General features: G+C 35.5%; 1 protein-coding gene across 1 annotated transcript in view; it reads right to left on the bottom strand.

The window, feature by feature from the left end:
• The window catches only part of STT3B (STT3 oligosaccharyltransferase complex catalytic subunit B), a 103322-nt gene that overhangs the window by 54643 nt on the left and 28399 nt on the right, over positions 1 to 20280 (bottom strand). Inside the window, exons 2-3 of the mRNA XM_017521672.2 lie at positions 5683 to 5791; positions 2106 to 2393 (exon numbers count right to left, since the gene is read on the bottom strand). Of these exons, the coding sequence (XP_017377161.1) occupies positions 2106 to 2393; positions 5683 to 5791 (397 nt within the window). The remainder of the gene's footprint in view (positions 1 to 2105; positions 2394 to 5682; positions 5792 to 20280) is intronic.

Below are 20280 nucleotides of genomic sequence, written 5' to 3'. Positions count from 1 at the left end.
AAAAAAAAAAAAAAATCAATGAAACCAAAAGTTGGTTCTTTAAAAAGATCAACACAATTGACTAATCTTTGGCTAGGTTAAGAAAAAAAGAGAGAAGACTCAAATCACTAAAATCAGAAAGTGGCGACATTATTACTTGATTCCATAGGAGATACGATGGATTTTAAGAGTATTATCAAGTCTTGTATGCTAACAAATTGAATAGCTTACATGAACAAATACCTATTAATAGAAACACAAAAACCTACCAAGACTAAGTCACAATGAAGTAGTGAATCTGCAGAGACTTATAACTTGCAAGGACACTAAATCAGCAATCAAAAATCTCCCAAAAAAGAGAGGACCTAGTCCTGATGGTTTCACTGGTGAATTCTACTAAAATGTTTAAAGAACTGAAGCAACACTAATCCTCTAACTTTTCCAAAAATTGAAGAGAACATTTCCTAACTCATTATATGATGCCAGCATTACCCTGATCCCAAAGCCAGAGAGATGCAAGTAAAGAATATTATAAACCAATATCCTCTTATGAGCATGGATGCATAAATCCTTAGGAAAATACTAGCAAACCAAATTCAGCAGCATATGAAAAAGATTATATACCATGATCAGCTGGGACTTACTCATGAATTTAATATGCCCAAAATTCAAAAATGCAAATAGTAGTTAGCTCTCGGTGATTTTCTCTTTATATTTTTCTGTTGTCTAAATGTGTACAATATATTTTATTTTAAAAATGTATTATCAAGTATTTGAAACATATACAAGTGCAGAGAATATTAAAATAGTTATGAACGTAGCTATTGAGACTTCAAATTTAAAAATAATACATTTGCTTCAGAATACTTCCTTTAAAACAATTTTTGGCCAACATAGTTGAAGCTCCCTTAGTACTACCCACCTCAGTATCACCCACCCACTCTCAGGAAAACCCATTATCACAAAGCTGGTGTACATGAAGTTCATCTATCACATTTTTATACTTTCATTATAAACTATTAACAAACATAGTATGGTTTGTACTGCTTAAAAATTTACATCAAGGATTTCTCATACTGTACATATTTTATCACAACTTATTTTTCTATTAAGCATTATATTAGGATCCATCCACATATACATGTATTATTTTTATAATTTAAAATACTATATATTGTTTATTAAAAGGCATTCAACAAAGATTTTAAGTGTTTCTTTTTTTTTTCCCTCAGCTGCATACAATAAGCAAAGAGTTTTTAAAAACACGTTTTGATATGTACAACAGCACTGGCAACATCCTACTGCTTGGCATCATCTTCATGTCCACGGGTATTTTTCTTGCTTCCCTTTTAAACTCAAGATCAAGACACTGTCTATACTGATCACATTGCAACAGTCTCCTCTGGAATTCCATGCTAGAGCAAAAATACTCATTAGCCAAGTAGTTCTGAACAATGTAAAATAATTATTAAAGAGAAAAATTATGCTGCCATTCACCTACCTACCTAAAAATACACTTAATAATATATACAAAAACATATTGACACACACGAATTTTGGTAATTTCTGCCACTGGAAAATTATAAGCTAAACCTAAAATAATAAATACATAAATAATCACAAGCTTTAAATTGAACCCAAGATTAAGTAGCATCATACCTTATACGTAGGGAAAAAAACATTAAGTTTAAATAGCCTAGCAGCAGCAAAATAAATAATGCTAGTTTCAGAAACAATTTAAAATTTCATCAAACCGTGCTTTAACATTCCTGGGTAACTATTTCTTACCTATCTCACCAAAACAAAGAAACAAAAGTATCAACAGACTGTTTTATGATAGCCCTTCTTTTGGAGTTCTGACTTATTTAAAAAGGACTGGTAAATTAGCCATAACAGATCTGTTGTGAAAACTCACAATTTATCTATATATTAATCTAGTTATACATAATTGACAGGTGCCTGACATATTTTTAAATGTTATCCATTATTACATTTATTATGAACAGTAACACAGATCTCTGTACACAACTCTATAATTTGTAAATGACAAATCTGCATACAATCTAAAGTGTTTCAGGAGAAAGGTCTTGAGTGTTAATGGTAGCAAAACATCAAATGTTACTTACCCACAAGTAGTATGTGAACTGAAGTGCAAAAATAGCAATGCCTTCGTTATCAAAGGATCCAGCTACTGACCGAGATATGTAGCCTGGTACAATAGCAATAAAACAAGCAGCTAAAAGTCCTGCTCCTTGGTTCCAAAGTTCTCTGGTAAGCAGGAAAGTAGATATAGATGTAAGGCCGCTAAAAGTTGGTGCAAGGAACACACACACATCTCTTATGTGAACTGTTATATTCAATGTATTTAAAATCCAATGGATAAGGCCAGCTGTTATCATCAACCCTGGGTAAACCTAGGAAGAAAAAAATGAAAAATTACATATAAAATGAGATACACAAAAATATTAACTACGCACTCTTCTTTATTATTACATTTTGTTTACCATAAGTTTGAAAGCAACGTCTCAAAACAATTTGCCTACTTTATAAACTACAAAAAAAAAAAAAAAAACTCCCATACCTTTTTGTGTTGCATACAAGGAACTGGCTCACATATGGAGGAATAAATAAAAAGATCAGAGAGAATATGAACCACGAATGATTAAAACTGAAAATGTTTAACAATGTTAAACTGTAGGTAACTTTCTTACTGATTTAACGTTGTTTTGTTGTTTTTTTTTTTTTTTTAATCAAAACAGGGTCTTCGTCTAGCTTATCCTTCAGTTTGGAGTTCTAACATACTCCAATTTTGCCCATACTTGTGCAAAGAAAATGAGAAAAGAAAGATAAAGAAAAATCATGCACAAAATCATTTAAGTCGTATTTATATAAAATGTCCCCTCCTTTCAAGCCCTAGATTTACAAAGTAAGCAATTCTAGTTAGGAAAAGAAAAAACAGTCAGTTGGTGAATTCAGAGATAATATTTTGGAACTTCTGAAAAGTTAAAATATTTTATACCATTTAAAGTACTTAGAGATAAAAGGGAAATAATAAACTAGAAGAGACCAGTTAACAGCTATACTCATCCTCACTCTAAAAGAGGAACATCAAACATTAAAAGGATTCAAAGAACAGTAAACAGGACATTTTTTTTGAGTTACTATTCCGTGACTAAAACATGGATTTACATCTGCTTCCTTAGGTAAGTCCTAAAAGATTCTTTATTTACTCCATAACAGAAACTACAAAGGTTATAAATTTCCTTTCCTGGCTATACAATTTGTAACTGCAACCTCTTTCCCTGCACTCCTGTCTTTACCTCTCTTGCTTTTTCTCCACAGCACTTACCATCAATTGACATACTGTTTATTTTACTTATTTACTGTCTATTAACTGCCTACGCTCACAAGAACATAAGCTCCAGAACAGGAAATTTTTCTCCAGCATTCAGAAAAATAACTGGCAGAAAGTGGGTGCTCATGCATGGAAAAAGAAAAGGGGAAGGGAAGAAAGAAAGTACGGTAATTTATCCACATTCTCAACAGATAAAAATTTTGTCCCACTTCAGATTCAATACTAGGTACCAGTGTGTGATTTTGTCAACAATATTGAAAAAAGGAAGTGAATTTGAAAATATTTTTCAAGGTAAGTCAATATATCCATATAATACGGTGGACTGAACTGACACACAAAACAGCCAATTTTCATAGAAGCACTAAATGAAAGAACGAAAACTAAATCAACAGATAAAACCCTAACAAGAAAGAAAATATGATCAAGCTCAATATAGGGAATTCTCCAGATGCCAAAAATGAAGAGGGAATTCAAAGTAGGTGCTGGTGTCATGGGAGACCACAACAGGGAAGAAAAAAGCCAAACAAACCAGGGCCTTAAGGAATGAAAATGGGGGCGAGGGTTTTCACCCAACACAGGGATCAAACTGAAGACTTAATTACCAGCAGAAAGTCAGGACCTGCTTATGAAACTAGACAAATTCTATTCACCCATCAAGGAACTCTGCCTGCCTTCCTTCCAATGCTCAGAGCAGAAACAAAGTCCAAAAGGAGAATATGAAACTCATTCAGATGTGTGAATGTGGGTTCTACATTTATAATAACCATCAGTGTTAAGAAACCTCAAACTAAACTGTCCTAAAACCAGTGAAACCCCTAAAGGGCTCCAGTAAAGGCAAATGAGAAAGGTTATTAAAGGGATGATCCCAAATCTCAGGACATGAGGACCCTCAGAGACAACAGGCTTCCACTGAGGACAAATTTAAGATAAACTTATAAACCACACACAAAAAAACTATAGTTATCAAATGTAATACAATAGAGTATATAAGATTAGCACCACAAGAACTGCAGGTAATAGCTATCTACCATATGCACTACCCATTTAATACTTCTCTAATTCACCATGCAGAACATGATAACTACTGTTGTGCCTTCATCTCTATTTATGCCTTTATCTCTGTTTACATCAAAGATAAGAAGAATGCCCAAGCTAGAAGCACAACACCTTACTACCATGGAGAACATGTTCCTTCTAAACACAAAGGGAACATTAATAAAAATTTGGATATCCTGAATATCCTAAATCACAAGTCAAGTCTCAATAAATTTTAAAGGATTGAAATTACATAGAAGTTGTTCTCTAAACACAACATAATTGAAGTATAAAGAAAAAACATAACTGGGTAATCCCCTTGTGTTTGAAATTAAAAACAATTCTAAATAATCCATGAGTTGGGGAATTATAATAAAAATTAAGATACATTTTGATTGAAATAATGAAAATAATACACATCAGAACTTATGGAATGCAATTAGTACAGTGGTTACTGTGTAGTTCTAGGCTTAAAATGCATCTCTTAATAATTAAGAAAAGTTGAAAATTACTGAGAAAGCATCTCAAGAAGTCAGAAAAAGAACATGAAAATAAACTCACCAAAGTAAAAGAAAATAAATTAAAATTTAAAAAGACACAAAACAAGCATATACTAGAAGTAATCAACAGAGTCAGAAATTTCTTTTGGTTAACAAAAACCCCAACAAAATGAATAGTTCTGGCAAAATTGATTTTTTAAAAATCAAACATATATTTCTCCAATACAAAACAGTGTTGCCTTGTCTTTCACCTTTTCTTCAAAATTCTCCTTATGTCATCTTTCTAGATATCAAAATTCTCCTTATGTCCCAAATCCTAAAAATATTTGCCCTTATGCCATCTTTCTAGATATCAGAAGTTTGCATGAACTATAATCAATAGTCAATTACCTGGAAAAACTTGGAAACATTCAGGGCCTGAAAAATTCTAATTATCTGATTATTCTAGATATATAATTATCATGATTATTCTAAGTTTCTATCTCCTTCCAAACTCTTTTTTCAAGTAAATTGCTATAAAAGCAAACACACAAATAACCTGAACTTCAATCACATGCACTGTGATAGCAGATCCCCACCCAGCCTCCACCACTTGTCAAAAAGAATGGGTAGTGTGAGATAACCCCAAAACAGGTTGGGGATTGAGGGGAGGAGGTGTCAAGGAAAAAGCAAATTGAATACCGGATAATAGGCCACAGAAAAATTTGTTAACTATATAAAGCTTTCAAGAATCCCTACCACCTTAGCAATTAATGATTTACTCAAATAACAATAAATGTTATAATTAACATAAAGAACTACTAATATACTTACAGTACCACCTACTATTCTTCCTAGGGGATACCATGCTCTTTCATCAAACCAATTTAAAAATTCATAGAACCCATGAGATGCAAGATGATGTGTTGATCTATAGTTAAACCTAGAGAAAAGAGAAAAAATGAAAGGTTATAAAACTGCTTAATAGAAACAGCTCCTGTATATTAAACTATGTGGCTATATATCTTTCAGACCAATTTTTCTCAAACTTGAATAACATAATCTGAAAATATCAAAAGAATATGCTTATACCTCTAAATAAAAACACCCCCAACCTCAAACCCATACCTACAAAACTAGTAATGCTCAAAATAACATTTAGCATTGCTTGGGGTCTAGGTGGTGGAGGGCAATAAAGAAGTTCATGAATCTCAAAAAATTAAGAACTGCTGACAGAAGATAACATCAAAATGGAAGAAAGGCCACACTCACCATAATTGCCAAAAATCCGGCAATCCTAAAAATGCTGGCTTTAAACTATAACAGCACTAAAAATTTAAAAAGAATAAACCATAACAGCACTATAAAACAAGAATATGATCTTATAGAAAAAGAAATTATAATTTCTGAAAGGGATAAATGAGAAAAAATGAAATTGAAGAAACCAGAGCCCAAAATGAAAGCAGAAGAAAACCACAAACCATAGAGGGCAATTCCAGGGATATTCCATGTTTACTATAAAGCAGCTGTGATGGGCAGGGGAGAAGCCTGGAGCAATCCTCAGGGTAATGGCATTAGGTATACACAGTCAGGTCAATCCCCTTCCCCTACTATTGTGAAGTAGGGAAGTGGGTATCAGAGGAATCTGCCTGAGGTAGGCACTACATATAGACAAGTGAGTCAAGAAGCAGAACAATGCTGGACACAAGATGAACAGGAAATCCTTATGGAGTTATGATCCCAACTCCGACAATCACTAGATGCAAGCTCTGTAGCATTTTTATAGTCTTTTTGAATACCAAAATAAGCAACACATCCAAAAAAATCAAACATTTGAGAAAAGCACCATGACAGCTAAACATCAAAATCAACAAATAGAAAAATTAATACTGTAGAAACAGTAACAAGAATTAATATATGCAGAGGGTTAATATAACCCAGAGTTATATTAACTCTGAAAGTTATTAATATTAAACTTTCAGATCTGAAAGAAGTATAACCTAGAGATTAAAAGGTCAGGTTCTAGCATCATATTGCATGCATTTTAATGTTAGTTCCATACTGACTAGCTATGTGACCTTGGTTGGGCAAGTTACTTATGTTCTCTGCATTCTAGTTCCTTCACCTGTAAAACAGAGATTAACATCATAGCAGAACATCAAGGGTAGTTCCCTGCATCACAGGGTAGCTATGATAAGTAAATAATATAGCGTCTCCGAAGCACCTAAATGCTACAGTTACTGTAATGAAATAGACTTATGATAATTCATTTAACATTTTGAATGGCAGATTTGTAATTGCCAAGATAAAATAAAAGATATGTTAAATAATACAAAGGACAAAAATGAAGAGCAAATTAAAACAAGATAAAAAGTAGAAAAAAATTTAAGTAGTCTAGAAGTTCTTATGCTGAGTTTAAGAAAAAGAATACGTTTCACAGAGCATACACATCCCAATACATTTCAAAATACTAAAGATAATATATGACTTAAAATCATTAATTCAGAAAGTTTTTCTACAATGGAATGACATAATCAGATTAATACCTTAATTCTCAGTGGAACCACTGGATTGCTATAAGGCAATGGGGTAATATATCCAAATTTCTGAAGGGAATTTTAAATCAGAATTTTAAGTAATAACTTTGTGTGCCAATAACATGGAAAGCTAAGCTAATGCTATAAATGCTACCTTGCTCCCTTCCTCCTCCAAGAAGTATTTACCAGATCAGAATTCAAAAAGTGGTATCTTCAAATGCCAGAAACAAAGTGGTTACTGTATTTACAAAGCCATGATTATGGAAACGCTGTCTAGTAAAAGATGGAAAACAATCTAACCGCCACCACTGAAGTGACAAAGTTCTTCTTTATCTAAAGGCTTCAAAGACTCCAATAAAAAAAAACTAAATTAAATGTTGTGCTATGCATTAAGAGTCTAAATTTACAAAGAATCCCCAAGACAGAAACTAACATTGAAAACAAGACCCAAACACCTGGATTAGCAATAGAAGCAAAAACTAAAAATAGCTCTACCCAGATAAGCTCATAAACAACACTTAAACTATATAAGAGATTCACCATACAAAGTTAAGTATACACTAGAAAGAGTAACACACCCCCAAATGTGTGAAAATATTTTAATGGAAGAGGACTAGTATTTTAGTGAGAATACCAAGGTTTTAAATTTTCAACCTAATTTTTCATTTTAAAAAACTGACGTCAAGGGACTATTAAAAACATGTTTTAAAAACCAGGAACCATGAGAATTCAACTTCATAAAGTTTTCCTGACGGGTATTTTTCATTTTCCATTTTCCATAATTCTTGGCCTCTCCCTCTTTATCAAATCCTTCTTCCTTTGGCTTTGCTGACTATAATGGGCTCTTGATTTTTACCCCCACCTCTCTAGTCTTCTCTAATTTCTGTTCTCCTCTAAGATCTCTTATTAATTCACTATAAAATATCTGCCCAAAAGATGTCATTCACATTCAAGTCTTCAATTATTACCAGTATGCCCACAATTCACTAATATCACCTCCCTATCTAGATCTTTCTTCTCATGTCCAAACCAGTATTATCTAACTACTCATGTGGTGGTCTGCTTTTCTTGAATGTTACAAAGGCATCTCAGACTCAACATTCAACTAAACTCATGATCAAACACCTACCATCCACTCCCCAAAACAAATCCACTATATCTGCTTTCAGTATTCTCTTACCACCACCTAAGTTGAAGAAATCTAGGTGTCATCCTTGACAGTTCCTTCTCTCTCACATCCTGTACATAAATCATAACAAGGTTGTCACTTTACTTCCTAAATATCTCTGAAATCTTCATACTGTTTTCTTATTCTGCTACTAGCACTATAATCCAAGCTATCATCTTTTAACTAGGCTACTGAAATAGCCTCTAACTGGTCTCTTTACATCCATTCTGCCCACCTTCTAGTTCTCCAATCTGTGCACTCAGCCATAAGAAGGAAATTCTTTTCAAAATGTAAATGTGATCATATTGCAACTCTCTAAATTATTCAAAGACTTCATCTCTTTAAAATTAAAGCAGAGAAACTTCCACTTCTTAACACAATAGTCAAAACCACAAAGTCTACCTCATACATAACTCTAGTCTCATCTCACACCATATTTCCTTACTGTTAAATGATACAGAAGTTTGTTTGCGCCCTAAGAGAAAATTCTGTTTCAAGTTTGAGTAACTACATATAATAACTGCTCACATTCCCCATCATATACATATAAAAAGCAATCAGGAAGCACCTAAATCTAAATTTATAACATATCATAAACTTGTGTTACAGATTCAGTTGTTACTAAACAAAGCATAGTCTGATTATTTTCATTTATGCAAATTTCCAGGATACCTCAGTTGGAACATTAACAATTCAATGCAAAGTAAATACAAGGCATTTGGCCCTAATACAGGGCTCCAAATCTATCTCAGGAACTTCTGTTTCCTCCAGCTTTAGCTGCCTGATTTTCTTTTCCTCAGTTCATGTAAACAGCAGTAAGAATATGATTGGATCAAATCATTTCATACAAAGTCACACGTCATAGCTAACAGACGATCTATGCGTTGGCTGCCATGAGATCCCATGCTTGTAATCCAATACCTATAGCCAAAAGGGCAGGGTCATATGATATAAAATATGGCTGTTTTGGCCTCTCTGCATTTGCTGTGAGTAGAAGATGAGGGGCATGAGAGTTGGGCAAGGGTTATGAATGTAGTAGGCACTACAATTCATTTTCCTAGAATAAAATAAAGCCCTTAGTGATGCCAAAAATACTTCACCTACCGCTTCATCAAAGTATTGAAGACATAACTGGCTTATTTGTTTCTCCTTTTTACTCCTCCTTCAAAAAAAAAAATGCATGAGTGTTTCCCATAACACTTTTTCCTCCCTCTTTCCTCCTTAAGACTGCCCTTAAAATCCACTTAAAACCTCTCAGTAAAACCAATAATGCAATTCTCTCTGCACAGTGCAGTCTATACAGGATTAGAGCTGCCTGTTCATGTCAGAAGATGTGGCAATACCTATGTAATTTTTTTCTTCCTAGTTGACAAAGACACTCCTCTTGACCAAACATTAGGTTTCTTTAAACCTTACTCTTCTCAACTAGGCTCTGATCTTGGGCTTCAGTGTTTGTCCCTGTTGGGTCTGGACCACCCAGTTTCAGCAAGAATCCTGTGTAAGTCAGTTCAAAAAGAATCCCCACCCTCCATTTCTGATCACCTTGATAGAATCAAATTCCTTATTCCCAGGATCCCCCAGGTGGTATCTGGTCACCCTGGCCTGCCTTCAGCAAGAATCCTGTAAAGCTAGTTTAGCCAGAATCTCCCTACTCCCTTCCTTACATTTGTCTTTTCCAAAACCCATTGGCTCTATCTGTGCTCCTTGACTTTAAATCTTCCACTGTCACTGTATTCAGAAATGAGCCCAGTTCCATACTTAGGGATCTTTTCCCTATTACATTAGTTCCTAAATAAAATTAGTTTTTAATCATTTTTTAAAAAAGGCACTTGGATTGATCATTTAACTACTCTTTTCCATTACAATGAATAACTAAAAACTGAATGTATTTATTATACCTACTTTTTGAGACGTTTTAGCAACATCTTTTCCTCAGCCCTTTGTTTTGTCTACATCGAAACATGCCATAGCCAAGTACTTTATTCTCACTTCATATGATCAACTCAGACCTGCAGTTCCTAATCATTTTTGGAGAAGTCTTCTCTAATGCTCCATCCCCCTCCTCCCAGTGTACTTTAATTTCTGCTCTTAAAAACACGTTGGAACCTCCACTGAAGTTCAACTCACAATGAACTACCTTTTCTTAGTAATTTTTGTATCTTGGAGTTATCTCATAGTTCCTGGCAGTTTACTCATGAGGTTCAATTAATCCTTGTTTAGCTAATTACTCCTTTTTGGCACACTAGTATCAACACTCACTTAAATTTTTGTTTTATATTCCCTTCTTCATTAAATTCAAACACCTGCGTGTACAAACATAGTCTTCAATTTTGGCATGTCCTACTTACATATAAGAGACTGTCTCCTAAGGTAGCAAGAAGATTTTTCAAAATATTTGACTAGTTGAAAAAACGGTGTTATAGACGAACCACAAATTGAAAACTGTTGAATCTGAGTGATGTATTCATGGAGGCTCATTACAATATTAGCTCCACTTTGCGGTATGTTAGAAATCTTCCATAATAAAGCATATATATACACAGATACAGCTTCTCTCTATAAACATATATACAAATATGTAATTATAAAATTTATATGATTTACATACATAATTATATGAGTAATATAATACATATATGCAAACTCTATTATGAAAAATTTCACACACATATACTCTCACACACAAATTATAGTTTCTCCCCAATAAAACTAGGTGAACTGGCTTAGAAATGATGTATTAAAAATTATGAGTCACTGAAATAAAAATAAAAGAGAAACCAAGTATTAAAAAACTATGTAGCTATCTTAAAAGACTCTAAGAACACTATCCAATCTCACATATATCCTCCTTTTAATATTGTCAATTCAAGTTTCAGTATTTTAGCCACAATAAAACAATGTTTTGAAGCAAGTGTGACAAAAAATTGGTAAGTATTAAATATAGATGGTAGTTTAATTTATTACGGTCTTCTCTCCACTTTTGGTTTAAATTTTCAAAAAAGTTAAAAAAAAAAATAAAAAACAAATGCCTCCTCCAACTTCTCTTAACCTGATCTTTAGAGCTAAAGAAGTTTTTCTGAAAGGGGCATTTAGGGAAAAAGAGACTATTTCCTAAGGTAGAAAGATGATTTTACATTTTGGAATTCAATTAATGGAAGAAATGGTTATGCTTTTTGGGTTAGCACAATTAGTAAAATACTGTATTCAAAAACATTATAGCATATGGCAGATGTAGTGGTTTATGCCTGTAAACTCAGCTACTTGGGAGGCTGAGCCAGGAAGACTGCTTGGGCCCAGGAGTTCAAAAACAGCTTGGGGGAAAAGAAATTTTTTTTTAATTAGCCAGGCACAGTGGCACATGCCTGGAGTCCAACAACTCAGGAGGCTGAGGCAGGAGGATTCAGCCCAGAAGTTTGAGGCTACAGTGAGCTATGATCGTACCACTGTTCTCCAGCCTAGGTGACAGAGCAAGACCCTGTCTTTAAAAAAAAAAAAAAAGAGAAAAAGAAAAACAAAGAAAACTCAAATAGAACTTTATAAGCTGGTAGATGTATCCAGTAAATACTGTATTATTTCCTTAGATAAACAAACGCTGGAATACCAACCTATTTGTAAACTAGGGCTTTTACAAATAGAGGAAGTCATAAAGAGCTGCCTCTGCATTTTCCTTACAATCATTTGATACATTTGGTTTCAGATTTGTTATTTCATCTTATGTTATATTGAAACGCCTAATTTACACTCAAAACAACAACAAAGAAATCTCATGATTATGTACTGAAGCAAAATATCACAATAAACTTTTAATCTTAAAGGTAAAAAAAAATTATGTCTCTGTAAATGGCCAACAGGTATATGAAAAGATGTTCAACACCATTAATCATCAGAAAAATGCAAATCAAAACTATAATCAGATATCATGTCACCTCAGTTAAAATGGTTTGCATCCAAAAGACAGGCAATAACCAATGCTGGTGAGGATGTGGGAAAGGGGAACAGTCCTACACTGTTGGTAGGAATGTAAATTAGCAAAGCCACTATGAAGAACAGTATGGAGGTTCCTCAAAAAAATAAATAGAACTACATATAAACCAGTAATCCCACTGCTAGGTACCTATCCAAAGAAAGATCAGTGTATCAAAGAGGCACCTGCACTCTCTCATGTTTATTGCAGCATTATTCATAACAGCCAAGATTTGGAAGCAACCTAACCCAAGCAACCTATCATCAGATGAATGAATAAAGAAAACGTGGTACTTATATTCAATAAAGTACTATTTAGCCATAAAAAAAGAATGAGAGTTAGTCATTTACAACAACATGGAAAGGTCATTAAGTAAAATAAGCCAGGCATGGAAAGACAAATTTTGCATGTTATATCTCACATGTGAGACCTAAAAATTAAAACTGAACTCATGGAGACCGAGTGCAGAACAATGGTTACCAGAGGGGGGGAAGGGCAGTAGAGAGGGGGGCAAAATGTCGGGAGAGGTAATGGGTACAAAAATACAGTTAAGAAGAATAAAATCCAGTATTTAAGGAAAAAGAAAGATCTACCATTTGATAGCACAACCTATACTTTTACCATATATTTTAAAGTAACTAAAAGATTGGAATTGAAATGGTTTCTAACGCAAAGAAATGATAAATGTGTGAGGTGATGAATATTCCAATTACCTGGATGTGATTGCTACACATTGTATGCCTATATCAAAACATATGTGACCCATAAATATATATACCTATTATATACCCATAATAAATTTAAAATAAAATGATACCTCAGCCTTAAAATTAACCTAACGCTTTTATATCTTCAAAATAAATTTTGAGGTGGCAAAGAGTATCGTGTATTTAATTAACATTTTCAGTTCTTTAAAATGATACCATATCAGAAAGAAATATTAATAACTGGAGATGTCTAAGAATAAATTAAGTGGAAGAAAAATATATTGATAGCCATAATGCTATGAACACAATGAGGGACAAACATACCCCAAATTCTAGAAGTGTTCAGTTCACAAATGTTAATTTTAATGAAACAACACAAATCTGGTTTAGTTTAGCCTATGCAAATTAAATCCAACAAATAGAAAAGAATCAGTCAGGAACAGAAAGAAAACAAGAAAAGGGAGGAAAGCAGCTTTGATCAATGACAGTGATGAAAGAACAGCAAATGTAAGTAGGAAAGGGGGTAAAAGAGGAAAGAGGTACAACAAAAGGGAGCGGGTGGAGCACTGTACCAAATATTACATTTCAACACAGTGCCCTCGTAAGGCCAGGCAAAGCCAGGGCCCTAATCTGCTCTGAGTTGAGAAACCAGGCAAACTAAAGTTTTATCTATCAAAATAACCACACATGGACTCCAAGTGAGGGCTAAGGGCTGTCTCCCATGGATAGAGACAACATAATGTCAGTTTGACAGCACAGCTTTAACAGACTCCCAAAAAGTCTTGTCTGAAAGATATTAGAAAAATACATGCCTCTAAAGGTGGCTATTCTATATCTGGCATTGATTTGTTTTCATTTTTACAAGGTAATAATCATGTTTTCAAAAAAAAACTCCTTGAGCAACTATAGTGTACCAAGTTTCTGTGAGGCACTGGAAATAGAGCACTGGAAAAAGACAGGCTAATTCTGCTCTTTTGGAACCTAAATACAATAAACACCAACCAGGTAATTATAGATTGAAACAAGAGCTGGGGGATGTGGGGAAGAAAAGATTCAGAGAAATAAAAGAGTAAAATGGGAAGAAGCGGAGCAGGAAGGGGTAGAGATTGCTTTAAGCAGGATACAAAAGTTCTATCTGATAACACCTGTGAAGTCTTTAAGGATGGGGGTAACCAGCAATTCAAAGAGTTAAAGAGCCGTTCCAGCTTCTTGAAACTATGAAGCGCAAAGGCCCTGAGGTAGGAGAAATGGTGTGTTTAAGGAAGGGAAAGATGTTCAAGAGGGGGAGTGGTAATTTATGTTGTGTACACTAGTTATAGACAATTATTATTTTTAAAAAACATATCAGACACTATATTTTTCATTTAATCATCACACACACACACACACACACACACACACACTCTCTCTCTCTCTCTCTCTCTCTCTCTCCTCTGAGGCAGGACACCACACAGATGATTAGACTAAGGCACAATATGTAACGTAAGCTGTCCAAAGTTATACAGCCATGAAACGGTCAAGACGGGATTTGAACCAGGCAGCTTTGACTCTGGTGCCCACATTTTTAAGCATGATCACAAGGTGATTCCAAACAGCAGCAGGGCAATTAATGCAGGTAAATCATTTGTATCACCTTCTGGGCACTGTCAACCTTCAAAATTTCAAGCTGTTTCAAGTATCTCAGGGATTCCAGACATGAGCAGGGCATCAGAATGGGCATACAGTACCATCTTATATAACCTTACATATTTGTCTATTTTTATATGGGACTTTTGTACAAGCTCATTTGAAGAAAGGATTCAAATGCTAAACAAGTGTTTGAAAACACTAACATGCACATCTACAGATCTATATCTATATATGCTTAAAATATCTAAAACAAAAACCACTGGCATAATTCTCTTAAGATGTGTTAAGATGCCACTTCAAACCTTAAAGCTTAGGCCCTTTCTAAAGTTACTTTGGAAATAAAAAGACAGAGAAGTCTAATATATGTCTGATTGTATCATTTCAGATTTCAATTCTTTGGTATAGGTATGCTTTTAAAAAAATCATGGCCAGAAACCTTTATTAAGTACTGCTTGACCAGTAACAACCATCCTTACTCACCGCCTGGTAAGGATCACACATAATCCATAAAAATGTTGGTTTTACCAAGTCCTCCAGTAAGTGTAACTCTCATGAAGAAATAAAGCCAAGTAGTCCCTATCTCTAGCTCACATTTCTCTCCTTTTTGGCACCTTTCTCATACTTCTTATATTAACCAATTCAACCACTGTCAATCTTCAGATGACTGAACTCTTCTCAGTACACTATGATCTGTCATCTTTACTTCTCCAAAGTTTAGTTCTTATAAGGTTATGTGTAAGTATGCGTACACTTTATTAAAAAAAAAAAAAAAATGTGGGCCAGGCGCAGTGGCTCACATCTGTAATCCCAGCACTTTGGGAGGCTGAGGTGGGTAGATCACGAGGTCAACAGATCGAGACCATCCTGGTCAACATGATGAAACCCCGTCTCTACTAAAAATACAAAAAATTAGCTGGGCATGGTGGCGCACGCCTGTAATCCCAGCTACTTAGGAGGCTGAGGCAGGAGAATTGCCTGAACCCAGGGGACGGAGGTTGCAGTGAGCCGAGGTCGCTCCATTGCACTCCAGCCTGGGTAACAAGAGCAAAACTCCGTCTCAAAAAAAAAAAAAAAATGTACTACACCTCCTTCCTTTTTCAACCAACAAATACTTACATTATCTCAACCCCCTCCTCTTATCACAGCCAAGCTTGCCACATAATGTTAAACAACTACTTTGGGAGATTGTCCAGTGAGAAATATAATGCCTGCCTGCTATCATTTGAGTATTAACCGTAACAAAAAGAATGAAGAAATGGAAAAGTATTTCTTCATTCTGTTGAAATAAAATTGTTCTCACACAATTTTTCCTTTCTGTTTTTAAAACTCTAAGAGATAAAAACAAAAACTAAGCATTTCTATTTGTTCTAAAAAGGCCAGTTCATCTTTATAATACATGCTATACATGGATCAATAACTAATCTGAGAGAAAGCAAAGTACCAATTTCTCGTGAAAAAAAGAATGAGAGAATGCAAGGAAGGAAAAGAAGACAGGCAGGCATGTTAAGAGGTTAAGCCTATTGTTTCTATTATCCATTATTTGCAACATCTTCAAAGATACATAACTTCCATTATTAATTATCACTATAATTATCTACTGGGATTTTGATTTGAATAAATTATTCATAGGACTTAGAGCTTAACAACTGGTTCAGAATCTCTTCCTCTTTCCTGTCATTAGGTACTTTCTAATGCCCCAGGAATTTAAAGTATGATCGTTTCTCTTCTTTCACTGAAATTAAAACTCGTATTTTACTTTTAATTGGCAATCCTCCCTTTATACCCCTGACAAATTTTGCACCTTGCATTCTAACTTTTCCAAAGTAATATACTAAATAGTATTGATTTATAGATTCGTCTCCTCCATTGGACTATAAGGTCCTTGAGAAAGAAACTCCCAACCTAAGAGAATAATGAAAACAACAAAACCAGTAAGTCGTTAACATTTAATGAGTGGTTATTATGCCTTAAATACCTTTATTTGTATTATTAATAATTTGATCTTTATGACAACTTATTGAGATGCATATATTATTGACATTCCCTATTTACAGCTGAGAAGATGGAAGCACAGAGAGGTTAAGTAACCTGCTCTTGCTGAAGGTTACACAAGTAACAGCAAAGCCAGGAGTCTATTTCACATCATTTTGCCTATAGGCAAATATGAAGGAATCAATCCTCCAACCCGTAGCACCAAGGACGGTGCCTGGTATATATAGTAAGGTCAATGAAGTATTTGTTAAAGCTCCTCTGGACTATTTTATATATAACGCAGTTTTAAAACATTTTTACACAACTGTCCCCTGAGCACAGTGATTTAGTGCCAGTGTGAGGTTATTAATTATATGAAATGTTTAAACATCCCCACTTTACTAAGGTAAACTATTTTTTTCTATAGAAATATACTATTCAGGTAGAGGGCACTAAAATAGTGTAACTGGTTTAATTAAATTTCATTCAGAGAGTACTCTCATATACTTTATTCAACGCTGTTTGGGTCCCGGTTCTGGCCTCTAAGTATTTCATTAACACTCTATCACTCGCAAAACCATTTAGTATTATATACAGAAGTGGAAAACGCTCCCAAGTAGCTGGCTACTTGGGAGGTGAAGCAGAAGAATTGCTTGAACCCAGGAGGCAGAGGTTGCAGTGATCTGAGATCGCGCCACTGCACTCCAGCCTGGGCAACAGAGCAAGACTCCATCTCAAAAAATAAAAAAGTCTAAATAAGGGTTTAATTGCCACAATAACCAATTTCAGCACTTGATCTGGCTCTATCCTAACACCATTCAGACCATTTTTGTAACTCTATCCTGGTCACAGGGACACTATTTCTATAGTTTTTTTTTTTTTCCTGTTGAGAAGAATGCTCTTAACCCAGATCTTCAGAGGGCCCTAATTCCTTGTTATTCTGATTTTAGTTCAAATATTATCTAAGAAAGGCCTTCTTTCACTTCTCAATCCACAGTAGTGGCCCCACAGCCACAGTCTACAAGCACATCAAACAATTAGTTAGCGTATTATTTTTAACACACTTTATCACTAACTAAAATTACAAGCTTTTTATTTACTTGTTTGTTTGACTATCTGAAAAATAAGCTCCATCACAACAAAGATAGATCCTTGTATATATCTCAAATGCTTAGTAGTGTCTGGCACATAGCTATCACACAATAAATATTTTTTAAATAACTGAATGTTGAAGGTACTTACCATTCATACTAATCTGCTCTACTATAGTTTAGATAAGCAATAAAACCCGTAAAAGTCAATGCTAAAGATGGCTGACTAGATGTATCTGGCACTTGTACCTTCTATGGAGAGGAACCACAATAGTGAGTAGAACAGATCACCTTAGAGAGAACAAATGAAATCCAACAGAGTACTGATGAGAAGCATCAAAAAAGCAAGGAAAAAAGAGGATAACAAGGAAGTCTGTTCGGCTGGGATCAGCTAAGAGGCTGGAGTGCCTCCCTAATGCAGACAAAGTGTGAGAGACCCCCAGGGGTCTACATTCCCATTGGAACCACTAGGTCTCCTAAAATCCTAGCCACAGGAGAGCTCCTCAACCCTCTCATGTCCCAAGACTAACACAGGGAGCTGCCTGAAGTCCACACAAAGGCACTGCTCCAGAGAGAGAGCTCATGCTGGATCCCAGGAATCAACGAAACCTAAGCAGCTACATCATGGTGCCATTTTGAGAACACAGCCCCCACTAAACTGCATCCTGCCCTGCTGCCAGGGCCACCACAAGGCAGCGATACTGTCCACCCCAGCAGAGGGCAACTGTGAATTTTACTTGCCCTGAGGACAAATTCCACTACTTACAACTACTTGAGAGCTGCAGGTTACTGCAGAGCCAAGGCAGAAAACCCATGCCTCCCAGTTACCAGCCTACAGCTACTCTCAGGGAAAGCAACCTCACCCTCCCTGGTATATAGCAGGGCTGCAATGCAGCTGCTGCTGGCCCTACCTGAGCATTCCACCCACAAACTGGGGATCACCCCTCCCTTGCCCATCAGAGCCAGTGTCTGCAAGCAGTACCACCCAGCCAACTCCATCCCCCGACCAAAGCACCCAAACACACCATCCAAGGTATGGATGATCTCGGGAAATTACTTCACCAAGCCCACCACCAATGAGTGACATCTGGACACTACTGCCACGGTCTGAGATCAGGCCCACTTAACCTGCCAATACCAGGGCAGCTGGCACCCATACTCATGCACCACCTGCAGATCTGAGGACTAACCCACCCAACTCACTGCAGCCACCATAATACCAGTGCAGACACTTAGGTTCCAGGGAGTTGTCCACCTCTGCTACTGCAATCGCCCATGCCATACCTGCTGCCCAAGGGCTCAAGAAACTGCCCACTTGTGTAACCCACCACTGCAATCACAGCAGCTGAGCAGCCACCTGGAGGCTTAAAATCAGCCCGGATGCACTCACGAGCATAAGCTGCCCTGGGGCCAAAACACTGACTGGATGCTCAGTTCACTGCTGCCACGAGTGGGTCCAAAAGACTGTCACACCTGGTGTCCCAGTCCCCATCAAAACTTCACCACAGCCTCCACTAACAATCACATATTAAGCCCCCGAGGAAATCACAGACACACTAATGCTGTTTACAGAAAAAGGAAAATCATACAGAGACTACACACTACCACACATGGAATCAAAACCAAAATGCCATATCCAACCAACACCATAGAAATATCTTCAGGAAAAAGTTCTCTCCAACAAAAGCAATTTCAAAAAATGCCATTACACCAGATGTGCAGATACCAAAGTAAAAACACAGAAAACATAAAAAAGAAAATATGATACATCTCTAAAAGACCACAGTAATTATCCAGCAACAGATCCCAATCAAAAAGAAATTTACAAACTCATGGACACAGAAAGTAGAATGATGGTTAATAGAGGCTGGGAAGGGTAGCTGGGAGGGGGGGTTCTATGGGGGGGGATGGTTAAATGGGCACACACACAAAAAAATCCAGCAATGAATGAATAAGACCTACTATTTGATAGCACAACAGGGTGACTATAGTCAATAATCACCTAATTGTATATTTTAAAATAACTTAAAAGAATGTAATTGGGTTGTTTGTAGCTTAAATGATGCTTGAGGGGATACCCCATTCTCCATAATGTGCTTATTTCCCATAATGTCTATATCAAAATATCTCACATATCCCATAAATATATATACTTATCATGTACCCACAAAATTTTTTTAAACAAAAAATTTTGAAATAAGGAAATCCACAAAATCCCAGAAAAAGAATTCAAATTATTGATTCTAAAAAAAAAAACTCAGTAAGATACAAGAGAATTCTGAAAACCAACATAAAGAAATCAGAAAAACAATTCAGGATATGAATGAGAAATTTACTAAAGAGGTAGATATCATAAAAAAGAACC

Source organism: Cebus imitator, unplaced genomic scaffold (assembly GCF_001604975.1).
Source record: "Cebus imitator isolate Cc_AM_T3 unplaced genomic scaffold, Cebus_imitator-1.0 Scaffold21, whole genome shotgun sequence".
Classification (NCBI taxonomy): domain Eukaryota; kingdom Metazoa; phylum Chordata; class Mammalia; order Primates; family Cebidae; genus Cebus; species Cebus imitator.
The sequence above is the reverse complement of the archived record's forward strand: the minus strand, read 5'-3'. Positions and strand labels throughout refer to the sequence as shown.